This window comes from Bos mutus, chromosome 10 (genome assembly GCF_027580195.1).
Source record: "Bos mutus isolate GX-2022 chromosome 10, NWIPB_WYAK_1.1, whole genome shotgun sequence".
Taxonomy (NCBI): Eukaryota; Metazoa; Chordata; class Mammalia; order Artiodactyla; family Bovidae; genus Bos; species Bos mutus.
The window spans coordinates 59997819-60025736 of NC_091626.1; the positions used below are offsets into that span (position 1 = coordinate 59997819).

Below are 27918 nucleotides of genomic sequence, written 5' to 3' on the forward strand. Positions count from 1 at the left end.
GGCATTGATACCTGCAGAGTTCTTCAAGAGTTTGATTACTTTAAATCCACAGTATTACTTTTTTTAGTCCCAGTCGTATCTTAGAAATACACATGGAGCCCTGTTAAAAATACAGATGTCCAGGCAGCACCATATCAATGCACTTAGAGACCCACAGCACCAAAAAGGTGACAGTCCCCTCCCTTACACATAAATCAAAACAAAAACAATACTAAATCATGAAACACATGTAAAGAAGTCCACCCTAGGATCATCAGTACCATCTTTCTAGATTTCATATATATGTGTTAATATCCTAGATCACATTTTTCTTATGAATCTTGAACCTTTTGTCCTTGTTTTCATTTTGATGGCCCCAGTTTTGCTACATTCCTCAGCCAGCACCTGTTCTTCATAGTGGATAACCATGTACGGTGATAGCCTTCAGACCTGTAGTCTGAGCTCCCAGCGGGATGGGGTGGAGGGTGGGAGATAAAAAAGAAAAAACAGAGAGACAGAGACAGGCTGTGTGGAAGCCTCCCAGACTGCCGAGCGGTCTGAGAAAGGTTCTGTAAAGCCACTGAGGAGTCTTCAAGCCAAAGTTGGCTATCAGAGGACCTCCCTGTCTCCCAGGAGTGGGTGAGCCCCAATATCCTTGCCATCCCCAGTTGGTGACTGATAGAAAGCATGGACAGGGCAAATGAAGCTATAAATTCACAATGTGGCAGCCAGGTCCATGGTCACATCAGGTCTCTGTATTCTCTCAGCACTGAAGATCCATACCCCCAGGAAAAACCTTGTCCTGCTTAGCATCTTTGAAAGCTCTTGAGAACTATATTCAATATCCTATGACAAACCATAATGGAAAAGAAGATGAAAAAGAATATATATGTACATATACAAGCTGAGTCACTTCGCCGTACAGCAGAAATTAACATGACATTATAATTCAACTATACTTCAATAAAAATTTTTAAAAAGCTTTCCATAACTATTAATCTAACATGTCACAAAAAGTAAAAGCAAATATTATTGAATATGAAACACAAACCCACAAGGTTTTCACTCCTGCAAATAATGCACCAAATGTTTAATTTCTCTCAATAGTTCATATGCAAGCAGTTGACTCCCAAAGCATTTTAAAAAACACAAAAGACATTATTACACTTCACTAATGAATTACTTCTCACCTAGGGGATTAAATCAAACAAAAACAGTACAAATATTTGGAAGTTTATTTCTAAGCCGACGAGATGATGAATTTCTGGGTTTCTGTAAATTAATTTTTCTTAGTTCAATGTTTTGTACATGCCATCAATACAATTTAATTACTTTAATATTCAGGACACTGTCAATAGCTGTGATTTATGAAAAATATAACTAGATATCTCAAATTCCTGCAAAAATATAAATACAAAATATAAGTACACTTGAATAAACTGCAATTAATCACTGATACAGAAATTCTACTTAAAGTTAAATGTTTCTTGACAGAAAAAAAGTGATGTTGAAAAGGCAAAGACAACAATACTGAATCAAATATTTAGGGCATTAGTTATTATACCCCTTTTTTTGAGCCTACAGTAAGTTTATAACTAGGAACATTTTTTAAAGTCTTAAGGCCAGTCTTAAAAAACATGAATAAGGATAGTAAAAATATTACCACACATATCAACAAAACAGAGCAAACCGAGTTTGTGCACAGCTTCATTTCATTTCAGTGCCTTTAAGTAAATGCCATGTTAAAAAACATGAGTAAATTGTAGGGTTCATCCACGGAAATGAAAAACTTTTGAGCATTTTTAAAAAAGCTTTAATAGGCAGTGCATCTCTAACCAGCATAAACAAGATGCAGAAAGAACAAAAATGAACTGAGCCTGCTCGCTCAAAGGACACATCAACCAATGATTCTTCCACAGTGTGGCTAGATGCCTTATTTTATTCACATATAAAGCAACTAGAGATTTTTCATTCTTCCTACAGAAGTATTTAAAATACATTTCTAGGTATGTGTTAAAATTAAGTGTTATGATGCCCTTAAAAATCTTTCAACTTATAAAAAACAAGTTCTAAGTATATAAAAATATTTAATTTTTCATGCCTGACTTGAAAAACTTAAAGTGCAATATTTTCATGCATCAGCACATTACAATTGTGCCACATAAGTTCATGTAAATAATACCCAAAACTTCCAGAGAACAGAGTATAGATATTTTAAGGTTTGATTTTCATTTGTCTTTATATTATAGTGAAAGGAAGAAAAATAAGCACCAGAGCAAGACATGTTTTTATTAAGAGAAAATAATGTTTTTCTGGGGGAAAAAAAAAAGAAAGAAACACGTCATTTCTCCCTTCAATGGTCTTTCTTAAGTCAACCACTCAGTTTACCAAAAATGTTACATCAGTTCAATTACTGAACAAAATATACCATATTTTGTCCAAAGACACAATTGTCTAAAAGGCTCTCGGAGAACACTAGTCATTCTAAGCTCCTTTCTTATTTTTCAGTAGGGATTGTAATTAAAAACAAGTTTATTACCCTTGTTCCACAATTTTAACATTCATGGAAATTTCACTCTGAATTTAAAGTGGTATTTCTTTAATGGGACCATCGGGCGGCAGTGTGGACATGGACTGCTATCAAACACACAGCCAAATTGGGAGCCAAAATTGGGGGGGAAATGGAAAACGAATTACTCTAGAAAAAAATTCCAAAATTAAAGGATTCCTTGAAAAATTCTCTTTAGCAAGACAACGACGAGTGGTTTACAGACGAGAAGGTGATTGGTTTTTCTCCCAGCAGCAGCCCCTAGGATCTGTGATTAAGACAGTACTTGGGGCCTGAGAATTCTCAGTGATGGTTGCTTCATCAATTTTTGCTGCTGTCTCACTGACTGTCCTTCCTCAATGGCACGACATGCTCTCTGGAAAACAAAATATTTATCACAAATGGTAAAGACAAGTACAGGCTCACATGGTGGAGCGCTCAAGGGTACGAGCTGCCCGCACAGGTCCAAAAGGAAGAATACACGGTCAGTACATGTCATGCTAAGACTGGTCTGCCCACAACATATTATTCCAAGTTTACATATCCATCCAAAGCTTCAACTTGAAGATCTTTTGGGAAAAGTGATGACTGTTGCTAATAATAACAGATTTTTTTTTTTTTTTTTTGTCTTTCAGTTAAAAAAAGGAGGGAGCATTCTTTAAAATAAATCATTTACCTCTGCCGTGGTGGTATCCTGCAGGTAAATTTTCTGAATGTAGCCTTGATTGGCACTATCTTTTTTTTGGAACAGACCTTGTCTCTGTTTCAAAACAAATAATGACAGAAAAGAAATTATTATGGGGAAGGAAAAAAACCTATAACCTTTAATTGAGTGCTTAAATGTCAACTCTATTTTATAATCAGCAGACTAACCAAATACACATATTCAGGTCTGATAAGAAATAAATCATTTTTGGTACAAGTATAGTGACTCCATATTTGTGAGTTGTTAGAATTTGTGAAATTGGATCAGTATACATCTATCTGCATAAAATGATGGCTTTCTGCAGGCGATGATAAATCGCGTACAGAGATACCACTTGATAACTCATCACATCTGACAAATCAAAAACCCTCCCTTTATTTCCTTGGCTGATAGATAAAATTTGTACATAATGTAAAATACACTGAGTCAATTCTCACCTCTGATGTGAAAGGAAAGTGATAACTGAGAGAACTGTAATATACATGCATACTGACAGGAAAGACACAGTCTTTCAGTGGTCTGAAAACTATGTTTCATATACCAAGGCACTCTTTCAGTTTTGAAACTCTACAATGAGGTAAGGCTGAAATACAAAATGGCATGGTTTCATAAGTGGTTTCTTTTACTTGTAAACTTCTTTGAAAAGAAAGGAAACATAAAGGATAATAGTACTTACATCTCTAACTATTGAATTTTATAATTCAGTAAGCATTTTTTAAATAGTTTCAGTAATAGAGATAACATAATTATTGCTTAGGAAAAAATATAGAAATTACCATCTTTGGAATAACAGTTTCTACTTTTTTTTTAAGGGTGAAAATAGAATTACAACATATATAAGAAAAATTATACATTACAAAGTAAAATGAGTTTGAGAAGTAAGCAAAAGATAGGGTATCATTTTTGCCAATTACTTGCTATACAGTTAAAAAGTTTTTCCACAGAAAATGGAGAGGAAAAGACATGATAGCATTATTACATACTTAAAATGCATTAGTCTTCTATAAATGCCAAACATTACTAAATGTGAGTGTTCTGGACATAATGTTTATAATAATCTCCTTAAATCCTAAAACGGGGAATCTTTCCAAGAGTATTTTATATTATAGCAAAATCATATCCATTTGAAGTAAAACAAACAACAACAACAAAAACCCCACTTCTATTCACTTCCATTCTTCTACCAAAAAGGAACCTAACTCTTTCGGTGAACAGATTTAATATTTCACTCAGCGCATCAAGGACTGCCAGAAAACGAAGTACAGAACACAAATTACATTTTCCTTTACTCTTCAGCATATGATAATAATAATTCTTCAAATACTTTATGCAGTTAACTGTAAGATAAGAGTCAGAAAGCACTCCTGGTTTCTACTCATTTAACAGATTTTTTACTCTAAAGGTGTGTGATTCATGTTTTCTTACCTCAACTGATATTTTGAGCAGATTTCCATCGACAGTGGGAGGCCGTACAAAATCTTCAAATAGATACTGCCAGTCTGTGGACATATGGCCTAGGATTTCAACTTCCTTTACACACAAAACTCGCCTATTTTGCAAAAGGAAACAGAAATATATAGGTATTGATAAAAACAGTTAGTTGTTCTAATATTTCCCTCGACTAGATGCCATAGATATTACTTGCTTAGTAAGCAATATAACCTGGAGCACTAAAAAAACGTATGCTTCACATTAAAAAAAAAAAAAGATAACTGTCAAATAAAGAGCGAACATAGCACAACTAACACAGCAGAACTTCAAAAATCCCCCTTCTGCCAATCTCGGAAAATTCAGGACAGTGTCATTTTAAAAAAACTGAGCAGAAAACTGAAATCATTCTCTTTAAAACACATAAGGAACAGGCTGTACTTTCATCCAGGAAGTAATAAAGGCAGAAGCCCCTGAAAATGTTTTACTTGGAAAATTATTAATTGCTTTTTACTGTCAATCATGTATGCCTTCTAATCAGGAAAGAAATGTCACAAACTTCAAACATCAGCAAAGATTCATGTTAGGCCTACTAATAAATACCAGGTTTGAACATTTTAATACTGATGTACTATATCACAGAGTGAGCAGCTCATTTTACTCAACAGCAATTAAAAAAAAAAAAAAAATCACAGAATCCTTAAAGGGCATCCACATTGATTTCCCAGTGTGTGATTCAGATTGGGTACTGATATAACTATACTTGATTCCAAAGTTTCTGTAACAGAAAGTAAAACTAGGAAAGGAGAGCTGTTGAATCTATGAATGCGCACAGTGCTGGAGAAACAAAGACCCGGCTTTCTACTTGAGAGGTATTTATAGGCTAAAAGGGAAGTGAAATTCACTCAGTCAGGTCTGACTCTTTGTGACCCCCTTGGGATTCTCCAGGCCAGAATACTAGAGTGGGTAGCCCTTCCCTTCTCCAGGGGATCTTCCCAACCCAGGGATTGAACCCAGGTCTCCTGCACTGCAGGCAGATTCTTTCCCAGCTGAGCCACAAAGGAAGCCCAAGATACTAATGGAGTGTGTGGAAAATTCTCTTGGTACACAGGAGCGAGGAACTGACTGTTGATAAACTAGGTAGGGTAAGAGCTGACTCTTGAAAGGAGGAAGTCTTCTAAGGAAATTATATTCTAGACAAAGGGAAGAGCGCAGTAACATATATGGTGGTACAAAAAAGGAAAGATTTATCTCAGGAAGGTGGAGGTCTGCAGCTGGAGTACCAGACATACACAGCGGTGAGAAAATTAGCTTGGTGCCAGCTCTTGAAGGTTTTTTTCTTTGTTGGCGGGTGGGGTTGAGGGGGTAGTGGAGGTTGTTAAGAAATTTTGACTTTAATCTACAGATGATGGAAATGATATGATAAATTTTCTTATTGAAGAGTCATGGCCAAAGCAGGAGAGATTGGGTAGACAGTGAAGGTGGGAAGTGACCGTAATAGTCCAATTAGGAAACAGCGAGACCCTCATTTAAGGTGGTGGCTTGTGAGAAGAAGAAAGAGATAGATTTTAGATGTTTAGAAGGTAGGGGTGAATGAACTCAGTGACTGATGGGGTAAGGACTGATACAGACCCCAGGCACTGCATCTTTCTGCACAGGTGCTCCTGAAATTGTGGGTATATTTGGGACTGTGTCGAGCACTGTAGGAAGTGCAGCATTCAGGGCCCCAGCCTACCAAGTGCCTGCAGTGCCTCCAATGACTATGACAACCTCCAACACCCCTACCCATTTCAAACAGTCTTTAGGAAGTGGACTCCAGCTCCCCTACCCCCAGCCTCCTGCCTAGTAGAGAATCAGAAGATAGAGATAAGAGTTAAAGATAACTAATACAAATCATTGCATCAAACGCAATTCACCGTTTTGATTGTCTTAAAACTCTACTGTTGACCATTTCGACAATACAATTGTCCTCCTGCTGCCCTCAACCTCCTTCACTTTCTCCCTCCTGCACCACGTTTCCCGGAGTTCAAATCTTGGTCTTCTGAATAACACATTCTCTCAGGATGGTCTCTTGGATCTCAACTCCATATCTTTATCCAAACTCCACGTATCTACACCTATACTTATTTCTACACATCTCCTTGACCTTTACTTTAATATCTCAAAGCTATGTCAAACTCATTAAGTTCAAAATGGAAACAAGTCATCATCTTTTCCGCCAAACTACTGTAAATGGTACTCAAGCCAAAAACCAGCGAAGTCATCTGGTATTCCCTTTTCTTTCATATTCAGTCATCCAACCCTCGTCTCTAAAGGCTGCCCCTTCATACCTAAGGCAGAGTAACTCACTGAGCTGGTCAGGAATGTTATTTTACTAATTGTCTTCTGAAAATCTCTACAAGTGATCCGATTTGAAATTACTATGATTTTAAATTACTATGATTTTTCAACTTACTTGAAGAAAAATAGATGTATAATGTACACGTTAATATTCCTACCAAATGCCTAAATCAAACAACTACTAAAATATTACATTCAATCCCCAAAATATGGGTTTCCACTGCTTAGTATGGAATTACATAAAAAGTATAAAAACTACTCTTTAGATTGTTTTGTGAATATTTTGATTTAATTAATGGCCAAATCAGAGGACTAGCTAACTCTCTCTTAGAAACAGTTTGTAGATTTAAGCCTGAATTCTCAAGTTTTCCTTTCTCTCCTTCCCACCTAAATACATTTAAATGCAGTAGTAAGAAATCTAATATATAAATGTTACCTACTCTAAGTGCTTTGCTTTAGTCCTAAGAAACACATAACTTGGAATGTTTTGAAAATTGTTTATCTGTAATTAGAATAATTAGGGTAGATCTTAGGAAAATAAACTTAGTAGTTTAGTCCAAGTTCTTTTATTGGGAAAAATTATCCACTACTCCCAAAATATTTAGAAAGAAAATGGGACGCAAAGATATAATAACATACTTTTACAAAGGTATGCTCAACCTCCAAAATAAAACCTAGTGAGAAAAAGTAAATTCATCCTCCATAACTGGACATACAGTTCACATATAAAGGTATACTACTGTACTTATAAACTCTAATCGATTCTGTCTCTCAGACGTTGTGTAACTTGGTTAAGCCTCTAAACCACGCTTAGTCTCAGTTTCAGCATCTCTAAAACGAGAAGGTCAGAACAGATGATCTTGAAGGAACCATTCAGACCTGAATTTCTGTGATTCTATGACAATGAACAGGGCTTCCCAGGTGGCTCAGGGGTAAAGGATCCACCTGCCAATGCAGAAGATGCGGGTTTGATCCCTGGATCAAGAAGATCTCCTGGAGAAGGAAACGGTAACCCACTCCAGTGTTCTTGCCTAGGAAATCACATGGACAGAGGAGCCTTGCAGGATACAGTCCATGGGGTCTCAAAGAATCAGACACGACTTAGTGACTAAAGAACAACAATGACAATGAACATTTTTCAGCCGAAGCATAGTTATCTAAATCCAATGTCATTTTCGTCTCCAAAATTCTTATAATATATACAGTTAGCATTTGAAAAGATGTCACTTGAAGTCAATACCTATTTGTAACCATAAAGCTTGCCTTCTTGTTCCCAGGAATAGCACAGTGGAATCGGTAAGTCTCTCCTTCTAACTTTTTGACGTGATTCTGAAAAGAAAAGAAGACTCAAGATTTGTGTTGTAACATGCATCTGAACAGTATTTCCAATACCCTATATTAGTGCCAGTTAGGAAAAAATTATTAAAACCAAAAGCACAATTCTACAGATTGGCACATGAAGCTAGAAAAATGTTCACAGCATTTTTATAAATAAACTTTCACTGAGCCTTAAAAGTCAAGTAACTATTAAATGCTTACTAAGCAATCTTCTAATAAAATACACTTTGTTGTGTGATAATTCCAAAACTTTTAAATAGTTTTACCAGAAATAATCACAAATTTTATTTATATGAACCAACACTAGTATAAAACTGGACATTAACATTCCAGAGGTCCTTAAACTGGGGTCCTTGGAAGGACTTTGGAAGGCCTATGAAATACCATAAAAAAAATACAAAATTTTGAATATGTGTTTCTGAACTTGTTTCCAGAGGACAGTTCGTATTTTTCATCAGATTTTTAAAGGGGTCTGTTATCCTTCTCAAATGTTAAGAACCACTGATCTACAATAATAAAAATAATAAAATTTCAAGATAACTAATATTGTTGAATATTTGGTCTTATATATTAAACATGCATGAGGAGTACAAATATGTACTAGAATTATATTCCTGGTAGAAAAGAAAACTTAATGGCAATCTTAATACAAACATGAAGAATTTCTAAGATTTCAAACAGCTGGCACAATTTATTACTGAATACAATTACAAGCATAAAATAATTCAAGTATAAATAGTAGCACATTAAAATACATTTTTTAACTATCTCAAAACTATTGTGACCTCAATCAACAAACATTAAATATCAATAAAGTTACATTTACAATTAATGCTAATGAAATATTATTGACATTATATATAATGCATAATTAAAAATTAGAGAAAATATATGAAAATATAAAACATAAACATACCCAACAAATAAGATAATAACAATTTATAACCAAGAATACATCAATATTATCAAAAGGATAATATAATCAATAATAATCACAAGCAGAGAAAGCACACTTGTTTATTATTTCAATAGTAAAATACACATTTTTTTTTTAAAGATCCTTGGTTCCGTCATTCTTTGACCAATTACGAAAAGCCATGAACAACAAAGATGAATCCCTAAAGAATGGGGGTCTCAACCTCAGAATGGATGTCTCAACTTCAGAATGAATCTCAGAGAGAAGTGAAGTTTAACAGTTACTTGTTTCATATCTTCTTGTGTGAATTAACTAATATCTTTTAATATTTATACCTTAATTCCTTTAAAGTGAATATAAATGAAAATAACAATTTAGTATATTTATTTTCAGCCTTGAAATTTAAATATGTTAAAACATTTAGATCTGAGATGAAATATACAATACTACTCGCTTTCCATCTTCTACCATCTTGTATGCATTTTCATTAGTTATAAGCTTTGCATTTTACAAAACTAAAGCTTTTAAAGTATATTTTACCACCATAACACATTACAGAAACCTAGTTTTCAGCACTTCTGAAACCCACTACACTCTGAGATTCAGTCTCTATGGCAGATGAGTTTATAAAATATTCACTCTTCCTTCCCAAAAAGGCAACTGGAAGAATTTATAATATTTAGCAAAAGCATTCAATTTTTTCAAGTAAATTCGAAGGAAATAATACAAGATATGAAAAAGCAATATGTATAATGATGTTTATTACATCATTATATTATCATAGTATCATTAATGTAAAATATATTAAACATATATATAGTATCATAGTGTCATTAATGTAAAATAATGGTAACAGCTCTAATGTCAAGAATTGGGAATAGTCAAATATATGAGGTAAAGTTAGCTCAATAGATAAAGCAAGAATTAAAAATGAAGCATTTCTAAGAACCAGGAAAAATATAATTAAGACAAAAAAGCAAGGAATGCCATTTTAAATATTATACAATCATTAACTATGGGAAGCAAGATGAATATTAAACAAAAACTGGCTATACATATATATATATTTCATATATGTCTCTGTGTAAGTATTTATATGAATGTGTGTGTGTGTGTGTAGATGGTAATTATCCTGGGAGAAGAGAGGATAAGCAGAAGAGTATATCCTATGAAAACACAGAATATAATTCAGTAACTTTCAAAGCTCACTCTTAAAGAATGCAGAACAATACTCAGGAGAAAAGAAAAGGGGGTAAATCCAGATTCCCAAATTATTCCAAATTATTTAGAATGTACCCATATTATAGCAAGCACTGAGGAGGATATAATTTTACCCTCTAGTGATCTTCAATGTTTACACATTTTGTTATACTTGGTCTGTTAAGGACAGAAGTCTCATTTCATTTGGATATCCAGCACAGTGTAGATAATCAAATACTGTTCCTAACTAACTGATTACAACAAGATAGTAAGGGATGAAACAGCCTAAACTTCTTAACTATCCACGCCTACCCTTGCTACCCATGGAAAAAAGTTACCAAGCTCTTTTGTTAATGTACAATCATTCTACTTCTTCCAGTTCTCATATCTTAACGAAAACTACTGAATCACACACAATGACTATATTTAGCTAAAATAATAAAGTTTCTTGAAGTTTTGTGCTTACTGACATGCAGTTGGAAGCAACAGAAATCATGAGGAAAAGAACACTAAAGAGCTACACGATCAAAAAGTAAACAGTGAAGAAAAAATTTTTCCCAGAAGTCTCATAAAATTGTATTAATAATATTTCCAGGAAAATTGAAAAAATATTACTTTTACCTAAGAAGAAAGAATAATTATTAGTGATGATTTAAGATAGAATCTTGAATTAGTTACTGTGCTTGATTCTCATAGAAACTGTATATGAGGCGCCATTTCTGCCAACCCTCAATTATCCAGGCGCAAGAAAAGTTTTTCAGCTACAATTTTAGGCAGGCTAGTCTTTGGATGTCATTCTTCTATTTTAAAGTGCTTGTTTCAAATAGGAAGCTTCCCTGGTGGTTCAGACGGTAAAGAATCCGCCTGCAATGCAGAAAACCTGGGTTCGATCCCTGGGTCAGGAAGATCCCCTGGAGAAGGAAATGGCAACCCAGTCCAGTATTCTTGCCTGGAGAATTCCATGGACAGAGGAGCCTGGTGGGCTACAGTTCATGGGGCTGCAAATTCTTCTATAAAGTGCTTGCTTCAAATATGAAGCATTCAATTTATTATTTTGATAACTATAGTTTAAAAATATATAATGCAACTGAACAGTTGTATGTTAACAGCTTCATTCTCTTTAAATGTAAAACACAATAAATCTAAATTCATAATTTGTTTCCAATTTTGGGAGGAAACATGAAAGTTGCTAGATAAGATACTGCTAAATCTAACATTTTTATCAATTATAGAAAAAAGAGAAATCAAAATATAACATGTTGAAAATTTATTCTGGGGTCGCTAATTTCAAAATCATAGTTTATATTTTTTTATATTTCCATTAGGATTATGCATCCTCTTGAAGGATTTAAAAGCAAAAGAGATTGGTTTTTAAATATAAAGACATCCATCAATTCAAAAGCCACATAAGTAATCTGCTTAATTACATGTTCAATTTCTATTTTTACATCTAATAATTGTGAAATAAGCATAACCAATACGGAGACTTAATTTTTAAAAAGTATAAATACGAAGGGCTAAGACTGTACATAACATAATTAGAAAATGATTGCAATTTATCTAGCAGGAGTATAGAGAAGTTAAAATAGAAAAAGAGGCAAGGGAATAAATTCTCAAAATTGATGTGCCAATACTTATTTGAGGTTGAGGGACTGATCCAGAGCAACTGACTGTTGTTTAGTCATTCAGCTGTGTCTGACTCTTTGTGACCCCACAAACTGTGGCCCGCCAAGTTCCTCTGTCCACAGGATTTTCCCAGACAAGAATACTGGACTGGGTTGCCAATTCCTTCTCCAGGGGATCCTCCCAACCCAGGGACTGAACCTAAGTCTCCCACATTGGCAGGCAAATTCTTTACCACAGAGCAATCAAGGAAGCCCAGAGCACGTGATACTTCATTTCTTAAAATATATGCCCCAATCAACAGTTTCATAACTTGAGTAAATTTATGGTGATTTATGAAACACAGGTATGTAATTCTATCAGCAGGACTCATATACATAAAGAACACACAGATTGGACATAAGAATTCTTCTTTTTTTTTTCGCAACTTTACCAGAAACGCATATGAATACCATAAGAAAAGGAGACATTCTCAGGATGACAGTAAAAGTTCAATAAAGTATCCCTTCAACTAAATATAAAACAAAGTTGATTTCCTGCATCTTTTCATCTTTTATATTGACCTCTTATTCCTGTACAATATTACTAGGAATATCACAGTTTTTATCTGTAGCCAAGCCACTACAATAAAAAGTTCAGAGAGAGGTAAGAAATGTAAAGATAATTTCATCAAAATGGACTCTCACTCTAAATAGATCAGGACAGTCAATTAATACCACAGTTTGTTTTGATTTTTAAGGATGAAATCAAGTAGTAGTATACAAAACATTTACTCCTGTATTTCCAGTTCTTGCTGTGTAGGCAGAAAAAAGAAAGAAAATAAAGTTAGAAGCATGCAGAAAGGTAAAATGTAATCACATACTATAAAAACCAAAGGCTAAGAACAATGAAGAGTCATTTTATTTTAAAGTCAAAGTAGAAAAATATTAAAAATTTTATTTTGGAGGAAAGCTAGTCATGAGAGAATAGCATTTTACATATGTGTATATTGTTTACGTTACAAAATTAAAACTAAAATATAAACCAAAAGAAATTCCAAAAAAGTTTCAAGGTTTTAACAAAAGATTATAATTGTACATAATCTTTTTTTCTCTCTTCCAGCTTCTGTTTACCTGAATAAATCTAGATTTACAATACAGGACAAATAAATTAATTCGGTTGAGAGAAAAGGAGAGAAAAGGAAGCAGCAAAATTCCAATAATTAGCTATAAGCAGAGGACCAAAGTTTAACAACATAAGGCGCTCAGTATAAACAGTAATAAAGCCTATGACTACTTTCAACATTATCCTTTCTGCACTAAAAAGCTTTGATCCTGGGCAGAAAAGAAAAAAATGATGAGTTACTCCTATTTGATACGCTATGCTAATAAAATAAAATAATCAAATTCTACCCTGCATACCATTGTTTCCTGTGTAATCTTTAAAGAAGTTCATGAATCAGGAACTTTAGGAACCAGCCATGAAGCTCTGACCGTAGAAATCTTTAAAATTCAATTTCACTCATGATCGTAAAGAACAGAATTTATACCTCAAATATGTCATAGCCCTCAGACTCCTGTCGGTCATAAGGCCGAATGATGCCATCTTCATGGATCAGGCGAGGGGAACGGAGCCTGGACACATCCTCTGTTGATTCTGCAACCCTGTGTAAGTACATATAAGAAAACACATGAGAATCTCTCAAAATAACATAAATGTATTATTGTATTGATTCAACCACTATCCTATGTAACACATGAACCATGAATACTGTGCTGAGTCTTGTCAGACTCTTGTGACCCAGGGACTATAGCCAGCCAGGCTCCTTTGCCATGGGATTTCCCAGGCAAGAATACTGGAGTGGGTTGCCATTTCCTTCTCTAGGGGATCTTCCAAACCCAGGGATCGAACCTGCGTCTCCTGCATTGCAGGCAGATTCTTTACCAACTGAGCTACCAGGGAAGCTCCACTATGTAACACAATATATCAGTATTTGATAAACAGTAATTTTAAATAACTTGCCAAAATAATGTGACTAATATTAAAACCAGGTCAGTTTGACTTCATGCTCCCCTACCTTTTCTTAATAATAAAGGCGGGGAGTAGGCCATCCACTCTTTTATTCCATGGTGTCTACCACAGTGCCTGGCATATAGTAAGGACCAATAACCATTTGTCAAATAAAAGACAAAATGAGCCATTAAAAAAAAAGTCTCTTCTTACACCTCTCTGGGGGAGCTCTAACCTTGTGGACCAGTAAGAGCTCTCCATCAGACTTTAAGGTTCTTAAGGGCAGGCAGAGTATTTAGCATACTTATGTACTCCTAGCAACAAACAGCACATAGACATGTGGCCTGTACATGGTGCACATATTTAATTACCTCTGAATCCCCTGGAAGGTGCTACTGGCCATGTCTATGATTCCACCAGTTGGACGAGCCACAGCACCCACAAGCCCTTTTCCAATCCCTTTGAAGAATCCAGCAGCTCCTTCCTTTTTGGCACCTTCATAAAACCAGACAATGAAAGTATAAAGATTTTAAAATCAGCAACTTTGAACTCAACGAACGTCTACGTCAAATACTGAATGGTTTTACCCAGGAAGCTCCTAGAATTTGACGTTCTAAAGAGGTTAAATTTAATCCTAACCTGTGATAAAAGAGTGGTTTTCAAAGTATATTAAAAATGCAAAATTATGAGGCCCCACTCCCAGCCAGTAATCTGCATTTTTACAAACCCCCAAGGTAATCCTAAGGCATACTCAAGTTTTACAACTAGTGATCTAGGAGTTTAGTTAGTAACTATGACTGGAGGATCTAAGAATTGACCAGAAAATATTATTCTTATTATTACTGCCAACCATCAGGAGATTTTTAAAGAAGTGTACTTTTTAAAAAATATAAGAACTTTATAAAAATATAATTCACATTCCATATAATTCACCCATTAAAGTATACAAATAAAACGTTTTTATAGTATATTCACAGCTCTGCAACTATCAGCATAATCAATTTTAGAAAATTTGCATTATTTCAAAAAGGAAGCCCATGCCTATTAGCAATTATTTCCTATTTTCCCCCAAACCCTCTTCCCAATTCTGTGTAGTTTACCTCCTTCCTCCCTACCCTGCAGATCTAGGCAATCACTGACCTAATTTTTATCTGTATGGATTTGCCTATTCTGGTCAAACAGAATCATACAATATGTGGCCTTTTGTGACTGGCTTTTCTTCACTTAGAATCACGTTTTCAAGGTTCATTCATCTTGTACTTGTATCAATACCTGACTTCTTTTTATAAATGGATGTTAACCCATTTGTATGGCTTATACCACATTTTGTTTATCCATGCATTAGTTGATGGACATTTGGATTGCTACTACATTCTGGTTATTATCAGTAATATTTTTATAAACATTTCTGTACAAGTTTTTGAGCAAACAGAGGCTTTCAATTCCCTTGGGTATATACCTAAGAGCGGAATTGCTGGGTCACATATATAAGCTCTATCTTTATATCCAGCTGTCCCAGTACCGTTTGTTGAAAAGACTATTCTTTTTCTATGGAATTATCTTGGCACCCCTGTCAAAACGCAATTGACCATAACAATAAACATGTATTTCTGAAATCTGAATTCTACTCCATTGATCTATATGTGTATCTGTATGCCAGAAACACCTGTCATAGCTACTTTAACTTTATAGTAAGTTTTAAAATTGAATCGTATAAGTCCTCCAACTTCATTCTTTTTTTCCCCAGATGTTTTTGGCTATTTAGAGTTCCCCTGAATTCCCATATAGATTTTAGAATTAGTTCATCAATCTTTGAAAAAAGAAACTATTGGGATTTTGATAGGGATTGTACTGAATAAAGAATGTGCTTTTTTAACTAGGATTAAAAAAAAGTCAATTGCTATTGAGAGTCCAAGAGAATCTAGCCTAACAATAACATCTATTACTTTTACCATGTATCAACTCTTCAGACTTTGTACAGAAAGGAAACATTCTCTACCTACCTTCCACAGGCTTTGTTATTATTCCAGTCACTCCACCAACAACTCCCTGAGAGAGAAATTATAGATCAAGTCAAGCCTGAATAGAAGGTGCTTAATTTTAAACCAACCACTAGAGGTCTCTACAGACATATTATTACAGGAATAACTTTTTTTAAAAAAAAAACAAGGACTTGACAGAGAATATGCACGTATAAGTGAGATCTCTGATTTTTAAAATATTACCTCATAGCACATATTAAATGAAGCACTTTACAGAAGCAGAACTTTTTAACAGACAGAAGAGTAGAGAAGGTGAACATTTTTTACATCTGACTCTGACACCAATCACCAGCTGATTTGTGTGCATGCGTGCTAAGCCGCTTCAGTCATGTCCAACTCACTGTGACCCAGTGGACATTAGCCCACTAGGCTCCTCTGTCCATGGGATTCTCTAGTTGATGCAATCTCTTTAAGCCTCAGTTTCCATATCAGTAAAATGAATGAGTTGAGAAAATTAGAGATCTAATTATAAATTCCAATGAAAAGGAAAAAGGAAAGTGAAGTCGCTCAGTTGTATCCGACTCTTTGCGACCCCATGGACTGTAGCCTATCAGGCTCCTCCGTCCATGGGATTTTCCAGGCAAGAGTGCTGGAGTGGATTGCCATTTCCTTCTCCAGGGGATGTTCCCGACCCAGGAATCGAACCCGGGTCTCCCACATTGCAGGCAGACGCTTTACCGTCTGAGCCACCAGGGAAGTCCAAATTCCAATGAGGTTACTCCATAATTTAGTGCCAAGTGTGGAAAACCAAAAATGAAGGGACCTCTCATGGACAGCAAATAACCTGACAAATAAACCGCTTTGAGGAGACAATACACGTTACAAATCACAGGCACAAACACAGCAGTTAACAGTCTACTGGATTAATTTCAAAATTTAAAAAGTAATATTTGTGCATTCTTTACATAGCTTTCAAGTAGTGTTAGTAACTAAAAACGGCTGTATATCACACAGAAAAAGAACTGACGGATGTATACTATACTGAAAAGATTAGATACCTCTAGGAAGAGGAGAGGGATAATCAAAGAGTACTTTATAGCCTTACCTAGGTTCCCATTACCCACTTAAAAAAATAACTTAGAAGTTCTTATAATTACTCATAAGGAAGATAGTCATGTATTACCTGTATAATTGAATGGTATAGTCCTGAAAAGTAATGAAAGGTAGTTCCTGGTTTATAACACGTAACCTGTGCACCTGCCTTCTATAGAAACAGTTGACTGATGATGACCTGAAGACGATGACTCTCTCCTTCCAGTTACCTCCACCATTCCTCTGCTCCACTTCCCCACCTTCCACACTAGTGCTAATCTGCCATCATTATAGTTTTCCACTCCAGCCCAAGTACCAAAGTCTAGGAATGGGCTGGGGGGGAGGGTAGACTGATGCTGATAAAGGGAAAGGACAACAAAAAAGGAAACAGAAAGTGTGCAATTTATCACTACTGTTGCTCTGACAGACTTTTACTTACAAGCAGTGTTCCACGTGCCACACAACCAGTACATATGCTAAAGTGTATCTGTAAGTTAGTATTTCTTGAAGATTCAGCAGGAGACTTACAAGCAGCAAGCCCTTTCCCCCTCTGGCCAAGCTGTCACCAAAATCTTTAGGCTGCCGACCCATCTCTTCTCTTCTTTTTTGCTGATATTCTTTGTCCATTGTAATTGCTGCCAAACCTTTTCCAACAGAGCCGGTGATTCGAGATACAACTCCTGCTGCACCACCTATCAAAAGGCCCAGATAAGTAAATCACACTGTTTCTTTGAAGAGCATTATCGCAATAGAGAGCATGTGGCTGCTTGAAACTAACAGGTGCTTAAAATTCTGTCCCTTATACAAAAAGGCAGATATTGATTGTATTCAGTTTCCACTTAGCAAGAAGAGGAATAAAACTATTTCAAGTACACTGATTAACAAATCAACATATTAAATAAACAAATTAACATATTAAAAAACCCTCAGATCAGTGTCAAATTTTCCATTTAAGAACAAATGAACACGTCTTTTAGAAGGATTATTGTACAGTGAAACCGTCTTTTCTTAAACATAGTCATTTATTTTTTTATAAACAATGAATTTAATAATAACTTATAATAATATAATTATATTTTACACATACACACACAAATATGTAATACATACCTACTGTGTGTCCAAAGAGACTTTTTACTCCAATTACTAACCCCTCAGCAAATTCTTCAGGGCCTTGAACAGCACCCTGGTCGAAAATTTAAAAAAGGTTTGCTACTTAAAATTTAAATACGTTTAAGATTTTGAATCTAGTATTTCAGAATTTCCATGAAGATACAGAATCCCAAAGATACGTCAACGTTGTGCTGACAGTTTTCACCTTCTAATCCCAAAACTGATAGAACACCTATTGTGTCTGCAGATACTTTTAACCCACGTGATCTTAGCGAACCCTTTAAGAGGACACAAATCGGAGAGGAATAAATCATTGGCTTCGATCAAAATTGGAAATTGGCCTTCCAGGACCAAGTGCCATCAGACTGTTAAAGCAAGCCACACTGACAGCAAGACTAAAGTCCACACAGTTTGGGCTCTCCTGTTTTTCCATTTATTCTTTTTGCTTTGTCCTTCTGAAACCCTCACCACACTGAGATCCTGCATCCTTCAAATGGAGGAGAACAGGTTAGAGGAAAGCTTGACCATGAAACAAAGTCAGCTTTCAATGCCCATTAGTTTTTACACAGTGGTGACACAGTTTTGAAATGTTCTCAGTCTACTTAGCACTCTTCCTAACAACTACATTAAATCCTAGAAAATGTAGGCATGCGTTATTACCCAGATACTAGAAGTGCTCAGTTAGTTCTAAAACAATCTTTTACTGTTATCTCTAGTAATTTTAAAAATATATAAAATTGATGTACTTGGTATTTGAACATTATTCAGTTCCAAGATACAATTAAAATATGAATTATCTGTCATAAAAAGTAGAACATCCGTTTTTCTATACTACACTTAAAATAAATAAAAGACCAGTACCTGGAAGGGTTCATAGAAAAGAGCTTCAAAGCCTTCAGATAGACCTCTAATTAATCCAAACGGGTTTCCAAGTACATCTAAGCCGAATACAAGGACATACATCTGTTTCAAGAACTACAGGAAAATAAATAAATAAATGAAGTTCTTTGCAACCATTGTAAGAAAATACATCATGAACCAATGTGGAAAAAGTAGGATACTGACTAAATTAGGTTGTTAAAGGAAAACTCTGCAGTGACGTTTTACTATGTTCCAGGCATTATGCTTGTACTTTACATGGGACTTTCAAATGGGATAGAACTCAGGTTTGAGGCAAAGTCGGCCCTTTATCAGTTACATAACCTTGGACAAGTCGCATAGTCTCTATAGGCCCTGCTCTTTTAATCTGTAAACTGGGAGGCATGGCTGAGTATGCATATTAAATGAATATATATTTCAATAATTGGTACTCATTTTTGTTACATTATTATCAGCATTGCTATGAACTAAATGGGTTGATAACCAAAACAAAAAGCCAAATGAAAAAATATCCTTATTTGGACATGTAAAAATCAAGTTTAAACACCTTAAGAGAAAAGACCTTTCAGCAGAGGAAGGCAAGAGGAATGTCCCCCATAGCAATGGTACTCGTGCGTGCGTGCTCAGTCGCTTGAGTCATGTCCGCTTCTTTGCAACCCCATGGACTGCAGCCCGCCAGGTTCCTCTGCCCATGGAATTTTCCAGCCAAGAATACTGGAGTGAGTTGCCACGCCTCCCCAGGGAATCTTCCCGACTCGGGGATAGAGCCTGCGTCTCTGATATCTACGGCATTGGCAGGTGTGTTCCTTACCCCTAGTGCCACCTGGGAAGCCAATGGTACTCTAGTGCCCCTAAACAGCTACTGTGTCTCTGTGCACAGACTTCAAACCTGGAGTGACAGGCATCAGTAAGAGGAGCTGGGTTTCCCGGCAATTCTACTACACTATGCTTAGAAACTATAGTCACTGAGGGAATAAAATGTAATGACCCTTAAATCACTATTCTTCCCCAAAGTGGTAAATGTATAATTGCAAAGGGAAAACACACTAAAGGAAACTTTTAAAAAGGTTTACATAGTTGGTGGGGGGCAAAGGCAGGGAGGTGGAATTAAAGAAATAGAAGTTAACCATTCCAGAAAACTACTAAGTAATGAGATTGTGACTTGCAGTAAGTTAGGTAAATGTCACCCACTACAGTCATAAATGCTTTGCTTTGATATTTTATGAAGTATCTTTCGTATGAGCTACTGTTAATATGCCAGGAAGTTACCTGTTCACTGTAATGTCTAACAACACTCCACATGAGCTGATCTCTGTTGTAAAACTGATACCGAATTTCGTAATAAGCAAGTCTGGGAGGAGAAAGAGTCAAAAGTACTAAGATTATTTTTTGGAAGAAAAAAAAAAGACTTAAAATTTCAGTGATAAATTAATCATTTCTAAGTCACAACTAGGTTTGTACATATAATTTGAGATGTTAAATATTAGGATGCCAAAACTATGATAATAGTACATTGTCATGCAAATCTTTCATAAACACATAAAGAGCAAAAAGTTGACCATAATCCCACTACACAGTGAATTTTTTTCTTAAACTTTTTCTTTTCCTCATTTTCCACTTCATATTCTTTCTTTTCTTTTCTACACAACTGAAAAATATTAAAACACTCTGTATGCATTTTTATACTCAACATTTTAGATAAATATACTTATAGGTTTTCAAATTTTGATGTAACCATTTTTAATAACATAGCATTCCATCATGTGGATGGGTCAAACAATTCTTTCATGATCAGATATTTCTAAATTTTGACATAATAATCAGAGTTGCCATGCGTATTCTGCATATAACTTTGGCTGCATTTCAAGATTATTTTCTGACCGAATTCCTACCCAAAATAATTACTGAGTGAAAGACTACAAAAACGTTTAAGACTCTTGAGATATATCCCTCTCCACTCGTACATATGATAAAAAAAAAAGTCCATTTCTTAGATGCACTTCTCTCTAGTACTAGGATTTCTCATATTTTGAAAATCTTTGATAATTTGCTTTAATTTGCATATATTCTTTGATAAATAATAAAGCTAAACATTTCTAATATCTATTAGCCACTGTATCTTCCCTTTTATGAATTAGTTAACATTCTTCTCTAGTACCTACAGCATTCGAATTTTTAGGTTAAAAATTAAATTATTAATCTTTTGCTATACTTGTCATATCATCCCAGTTCTTTGTTTTTTAATTATTTTCATTGATTTTGTTTTAAGAGTCTAATTTTTATGTAGTCAAATTAATTTTTATTTTTCCATCAGGATTTTTTCCATTGCTTTTAAACATAGGAAGGTTTCCTTTTATTTAGAGATTTGATAGCAATTAACTTGTTTTTCCTTAGTCTTTCTCTTTTCATTTGAATTTAATATTTAAGCCTTTGAGTCCTATAAAATTTGATAGTGTACAAGGTAAAAATAGTATTAATGAATTTTTTCTCTAATACCACTGTTGAACATTCAATTCAATAAATATTCATTGAATTTATATGTATCTGGCACACACAAATATTCTTATATTAAAGGTAGCAAGGAGCTATTATCTATACTTTGCCACAAATTATACTGAAATCTAATCCTACTGCTATATATCTCTAAATATAATTTCACTTAAAACATGGTCCATTTATAACATACTACTAAAATAATTCAATGTTTATACTATATTCAGGTATTATCTAGATGCTGATAACTGAAAAAAATGTTAGACTCTTTACCTTGTCATTATGAGTAAAATAAATATACCTAAAGTCCAAACTATTAACAGTGTAAGTAGTAAGAATTACCACTTTTCTAAGGTAACTTCTAGCACAAATGAAAAGAATGAATACCAGAAACAGCATCCTGGTATAAAACCTCCTAACACACTTCACCAGAACTCTTACTTGAATATAAGGTCATCCACATCAGTCAGAGTAGCACCGATGCTTTTCAACAGCAGGTTGACAGAATGAATTGGAATCAATTCCCGTTTCTCTTGGTTTGATTCCTCACCACCAGAACCCAAAGACAAACTCAAGTGCAACTAAAAGGAAAATAATGTTCAATAAATGAAAACTAAAAACAAAAATATTTACATACATGGACACCAAATTGTCCAGACACAAACAAATGTATCTTTCAATTAGAATCCTAAAGAAAACTATTATGTTACTCTATATATTACACAGAACAGCTCTGATCCTCATATTTACTTTCTAATAAAATACAAATCAATCTGTCCAATATAGTTCCAAAATGGAACTATAATTTTATTCAAACTTTATATATAACATTGTGTTTATATGGAGGAAACCAAAAAAAAAAAAACCACTTTGCAAAAACAGCATAATCATTTTAAGAGGAAAAACATGTCAACTGGCCTACCAGCAGTTTAACTCAAAATAATGGATAATCATTTCTAGAAGATAAATAACTTTTAGTAACAATTAATAAGAATAACTGCAGTATAATTATATGATAACACCATAACAACAGCATGACAATTATGGCAACACTTTAGCAAGTTCCAAATAAATGGTTAAAAGAATAATAAGGTTTTCAGCTTCCACAACCCCTTCAACTCGGACTTAACCATGAGATTTTCACATTCCCATTTAGCTTCTTCTACTTTGTGCTGCATCAACATTAGTGTGACAGTGCCAGAAGATACAGGCAGAAGGTAATTCAATGTGTTAAGTAAAGCAGATAACTCTGCCTTCTCATTCTGCCAATTCTCTAGGCATTCTCCCTCATCAACAGAGAGCTCAATAGAGGGAACTTGTGGAAAAGCTAGGAAAGCCTGGTTGTTGAATTTCTTCTCACATGTGGACTTTTGTCCATCTGCAGACTTAGAGAGGGCTGGGATTCATGAAAGGCAATCTTAGGTGAAAAGAGATCCAGCCTTTTCCTACAGAGTAAGAAAATGACCATGATAGTCATAATTTTAGTTATTCAACTTTATGGGACAATTCCCAGTGCACCTAAAAATGTTGTTACATAGTCGCTCAGTCAAGTCCGACTCTTTGTGACTGAATGGACTGTAACCTGCCTCAGTCCATGGGATTCCCCAAGCAAGAATACTGGAGTGGATTGCCATTTGCTTCTCCAGGGGACCTTCCCAACACAGGGATTGAATCCATGTCTCCTGCTTGGCAGGAGGATTTTTAACTGAGTCACAATACGTATAGGTAAATTATAAACCTGTAATACCCCATGGAGATTATAAACCCCATGAAGTCATTTTATATCTTCAACAGCAACTTCAATAGCAGGTCTTCAGTTAACAATTTGTTGAAGGTATTGTCCAATCTCATAAAGAACTGATTTTCATTTAATAATGAAAAAGAAATTGTGTACAACTCACCACATAAAACAATATCAATTCTGAACCTAACACTATCAATGTTTGATATCACCAAACTAATATATCAATTTATAACAATAACTTCATTTTATACTTCCATTCACTTAGCTGAATGGATTGGTGAATGCAACTGACAATAATGTGCTGTTAACAGTTTTTGAGAATGTAAAGGATCATCAATATTTTTAAAGAGTTACTTAATTGTAAATCTGGCCCATTACACAAGTTTAGAGCTTTATGGTTGATAGCATTTGTGGATTCTCTAAGCAGTCACCTTTCCCTAGAAAAGCTAAAAGGAATAACAAAAGGAGACAAGGAAATGGGTTCATAAAGGACAAAATCAGGCAAGTGAAAGGTATCCAATTTTCCACTCCCCTAGTTACAATCGAATTTTGGAAGGGTGGAAAATACCACATCAACAGTGTAACAGCAACTTCAGCGTTTTCACAGGCTGGTTAGGACACCCATTATAGCTTTCTATTCAGACAGGGAGGAGTTACAAAGCACAACCACAACATTAAATGTTGGTGAGCACTTCTTTGCTTAATTAAGAAATGCTTTTGTCAGCTTCTTCCTTGAAGAAAGGGGTTATTAATTCAAGACTAGAGATCATGCTCTGGTGGTTTCTCTATGGGAACTGTGGCTGTACATATGTTACAGAGAACTGTCTTAATTATTTCAATTAATCAAACAAAACTCCCCTCCAAATATTAGATACAACAAATTAAAACCCACATTTGTATACAGATCCTTTAAAAGTTCTACAAGACTTCTGTCAAATTTTCAAACTAATAATTACAACAAACCTTTATAGGAGAAATATGGAAATCTTCAAAGAAACTAAGCATGGATGTATCAGTCACTGAGGTCCCCACTAGTTCTGTGTTTATAGCATCTAAGTCTTCCCGGATCAACTCTGTCTGAAAAAGAATTAACCAAGATTTTCTATCTTAATATTTTTCTACAACAATTATTGAAAAGAATGGTTGATCTTTCATAATATTCCCCCAAAATAAAAATTACCCATTTTCTTTCAGCTTCAGGGTCAGCTGTTGGGGTAAACAGCGCAGTGATAGCTCCTAGAAATCCCTGATCAACTTTCAAGGCCATTTCCTGAATGAGAACCATAAAATACCTAAGGAAAAAAACATTTTTTTAATAGAAAAAGCTTTTTTAAGGATGAAAAAGGCATTTTATCAAAGCTTGTAATTTTCCATGTTAAAACTTTGATTTTGGCCAAAAACCACAGCAAGATCTTGTTCCGTGATCTCTAAAACAAGGGTTATGTTAGCAAGATCGAAGTTTATTTAGACTGAGATCTTTTTTTTTTAATTAAAGTAAAAGTTTCACTAGGGGTAATACTGCTATATTAACACTTAGCATTTAAAGTTCCAAATGCTCTATTTACCATGTTATGGAAGATATAAGAACAATGATGATGTAGCATATATTATCTAATTTTTAAAGTCCGCAGGAATTAAAGAACACACCTCAGAAACACATCATTTATATTTCACTATTTTATGTTCTAATGGAAGTTACAAAGGGGAGAAGTGGTTGAAGGAATTTCACACTTTAAAATATATAGAGGCTATTATTAAAATAAATTTCAACATATAAAATCACTTGACCATAAAGTAGATTGATACGTTCAGGTGGAAATAATTTTCATACAAAAGTCACTTCCAAAACATAATGTATTTTCAAAGCAGATTCTCATTTTAAGTTCCTTTAGATGATCAAGGGTATCTTTACTTACTTGAACTGTAAGACTTTACTGTACTCATTAAATCTTGTGATGACACTCACATCAATGAAAGGTTTGGGCTCTAAAAGGAAGAAAGAAAACAGGAAAAAGGCAATCAAGCTTTCTAGTAGGTCAAAATGATATCTATTCAACTTTTATATATAGGGTATATCTCAACTTAATTTTTTCTTACCTGAATCCAAAGCAATAGATTTTGGAGGGGCCACAGGATGAAATACAACAGGGAACACTGTACCTGGTAACTGACTATCAACCTAAAGAAAAGAAAACTGATTCAGCCGTACTTAATTTAAACTTTTGTTTCAGAGATGTATTACAGAAGATGCCACTAATTACATCATAAATAATATCTGTATTTTTTTTTTGTATGTGCTGCTATTAAAAGTTTCACTTTAAATCTAAATTTCTTATATATCTCACCAAGGGCAAGTTTCCACATACAGGAATACATAAACACTCTCATAATTGCACTAGAACTGTGGAGCATGAACACCACTGATGGAAATATTTGTATCAATGGATCATGTGAGATTTCAACTATATATAATTTAAATAAAAATGTAAGTGAAGACTGCATATGAAATTACAGGTTAGGTATTAAGAAAAAGAGAACAAAAATGTCCTAAAAAGTAGTAATCCATAGTTAAAAACAAGAGATGGAGGCAGGCAGGAAGGGAGAAAGCAAATGAACCGTTTGATATAAACAGCCTCCAATAAAGCCCTAATCATTCCCATATAGAAGAATAAAAGAAAATCTTAATTTGGGATTTGATGACAAATTTAAAGCAATATTAAAAATAACAATTTGTGTAAGAAAACATATGACAAAATTAAAAGTCTCAGTGGTCATTTAGCCTTGGATAATTAGTATGGTGAATCACAGGATATGTGAAAGAAGAATAACATAAACAAAAAGAAAGATATCAATTCTGATGTATGATTTTTGTTGTTGTTCAGTTGCTAAGTTACGTCCAACTCTTTTCGATGCCATAGACTGTAGCACACCAGACTTCCCTGTCCTTCACCATCTCCCAGAGCTTGCTCAAACTCATGTCCATCAAGGCAGTGATGCCATCCAACCGTCTCGTTCTCTGTCACCCCCTTCTCCTCCTGTCTTCAATCTGTCCCAGTATCACGGTCTTTTCCAATGAGTCAGCTCTTTGCATCAGGTGGCCAAAGTACTGGATCTTCAGCTTCACCATCAGTCCTTCCAATGAATATTCAGGGTTGATTTCCTTTAGGATTGACTGGTTTGATCTCCTTGCAGTCTCTCAAGAGTCTTCTCCAACACCACAGTTCAGTACCATCAGTTCTTTAGCGCTCTGCTTCCTTTATAGTCCAACTGTCACATCCATACATGATTACTGGAAAAACCATAGCTTTGACTATATGGACCTTTGTCAGTAAAGTAATGTCTCTGCTTTTTAATATGCTGTCTCAGTTTGTCATAGATTTTCTTCCAAGGAGCAAGCATCTTTTATTTTCAGGGCTGTTGTCACCATCTACAGTGATTTTGGAGCCCAAGAAAATAAAGGCTGTTACTGTTTCCATTGTTTCCCCATCTATTTGCCATGAAGTGATGGGACCAGATGCCATGATGTCAGTTTCCTGAATGCTGACTTTTAAGCCAGCTTTTATACTCTCCTCTTTCACCATTGTCAAGAGGCTCCTTAGTTTCTCTTTGCTTTCTGCCATAAGAGTTGTGCCATCTGCATATCTGAGGTTACTGACATTTCTCCTGGCAATCTGGATTCCAGCTTGTGCTTCATCCAGCTCGGCACTTCACATGACGTACTCTGCATATAACTTAAATAAGCAGGGTGACAATATATAGCCTTGACATACTCCTTTCCCAATTTGGAACCAGTCCATTGTACCATGTCCGGGTCAAACTGTTGCTTCTTGACCTGCATACAGATTTCTCAGGAGGCAGGTCAGATGGTCTGGTATTCCCATCTCTTTCAGAATTTTCCACATTTTGTTGTTATCCACACAGTCAAAGGCTTTGGCATAGTCAATAAAGCAGAAGTAGATGTTTTTCTAGAATTCTCTTGCTTTTTCCATGATCGAACGGATGTTGGCAATTTAATCTCTGGTTCCTCTGCCTTTTCTAAATCCAGCTTGAACATCTGGGAGTTCTGGGTTCATGTACTGTTGAAGCCTGGCTTGGAGAATTTTGAGCATTATTCTGCTAGCATGTGAAATTAGTGCAGTAGTTTGAGCATTCTTTGGCATTTCCCTTCTTTGGGATTGGAATGAAAACTGACCTTTTCCAGTCCTGTGGCCACTGCTGAGTTTTCTAAATTTGCTGGCATACTGAGTGGAGCACTTTCACAGCATCATCTTTCAGGACTTGAAAGAGCTCAACTGGAATTCCATCACCTCCACTAGTTTTGTTCGTAGTGATGCTCCCTAAGACCCAGGTGACTTTGGAATCCAGGATGTCTGGCTCTAGGTGAGCGATCACACCATCATGGTTATCTGGGTCATGGAGATCTTTTTTGTATAGTTCTGTGTATTCTTGTATTCCACCTTTTCTTAATATCTTCTGCTTCTGTTGGGTCCATACCATTTCTGTCCTTTACTGTGCCCATCTTTGCATGAAATGTTCCCTTCAGTTCAG

General features: G+C 35.1%; 1 protein-coding gene across 1 annotated transcript in view; it reads right to left on the reverse strand.

Annotated features, from left to right (window-relative positions):
• Positions 1-1038: 1038 nt before the first annotated feature.
• Positions 1039-27918, reverse strand: part of VPS13C (vacuolar protein sorting 13 homolog C) — a 184273-nt gene continuing 157393 nt past the window's right edge. The window contains 16 exon segments of the mRNA XM_070378006.1: positions 1039-2903; positions 3204-3287; positions 4659-4782; positions 8242-8330; positions 13607-13721; positions 14439-14562; positions 16071-16116; positions 17670-17833; positions 18252-18327; positions 19116-19229; positions 20403-20484; positions 22068-22207; positions 24334-24447; positions 24551-24662; positions 25287-25356; positions 25468-25549. Coding sequence (XP_070234107.1) covers positions 2802-2903; positions 3204-3287; positions 4659-4782; positions 8242-8330; positions 13607-13721; positions 14439-14562; positions 16071-16116; positions 17670-17833; positions 18252-18327; positions 19116-19229; positions 20403-20484; positions 22068-22207; positions 24334-24447; positions 24551-24662; positions 25287-25356; positions 25468-25549 — 1638 coding nt within the window. The 3' untranslated portion in view covers positions 1039-2801.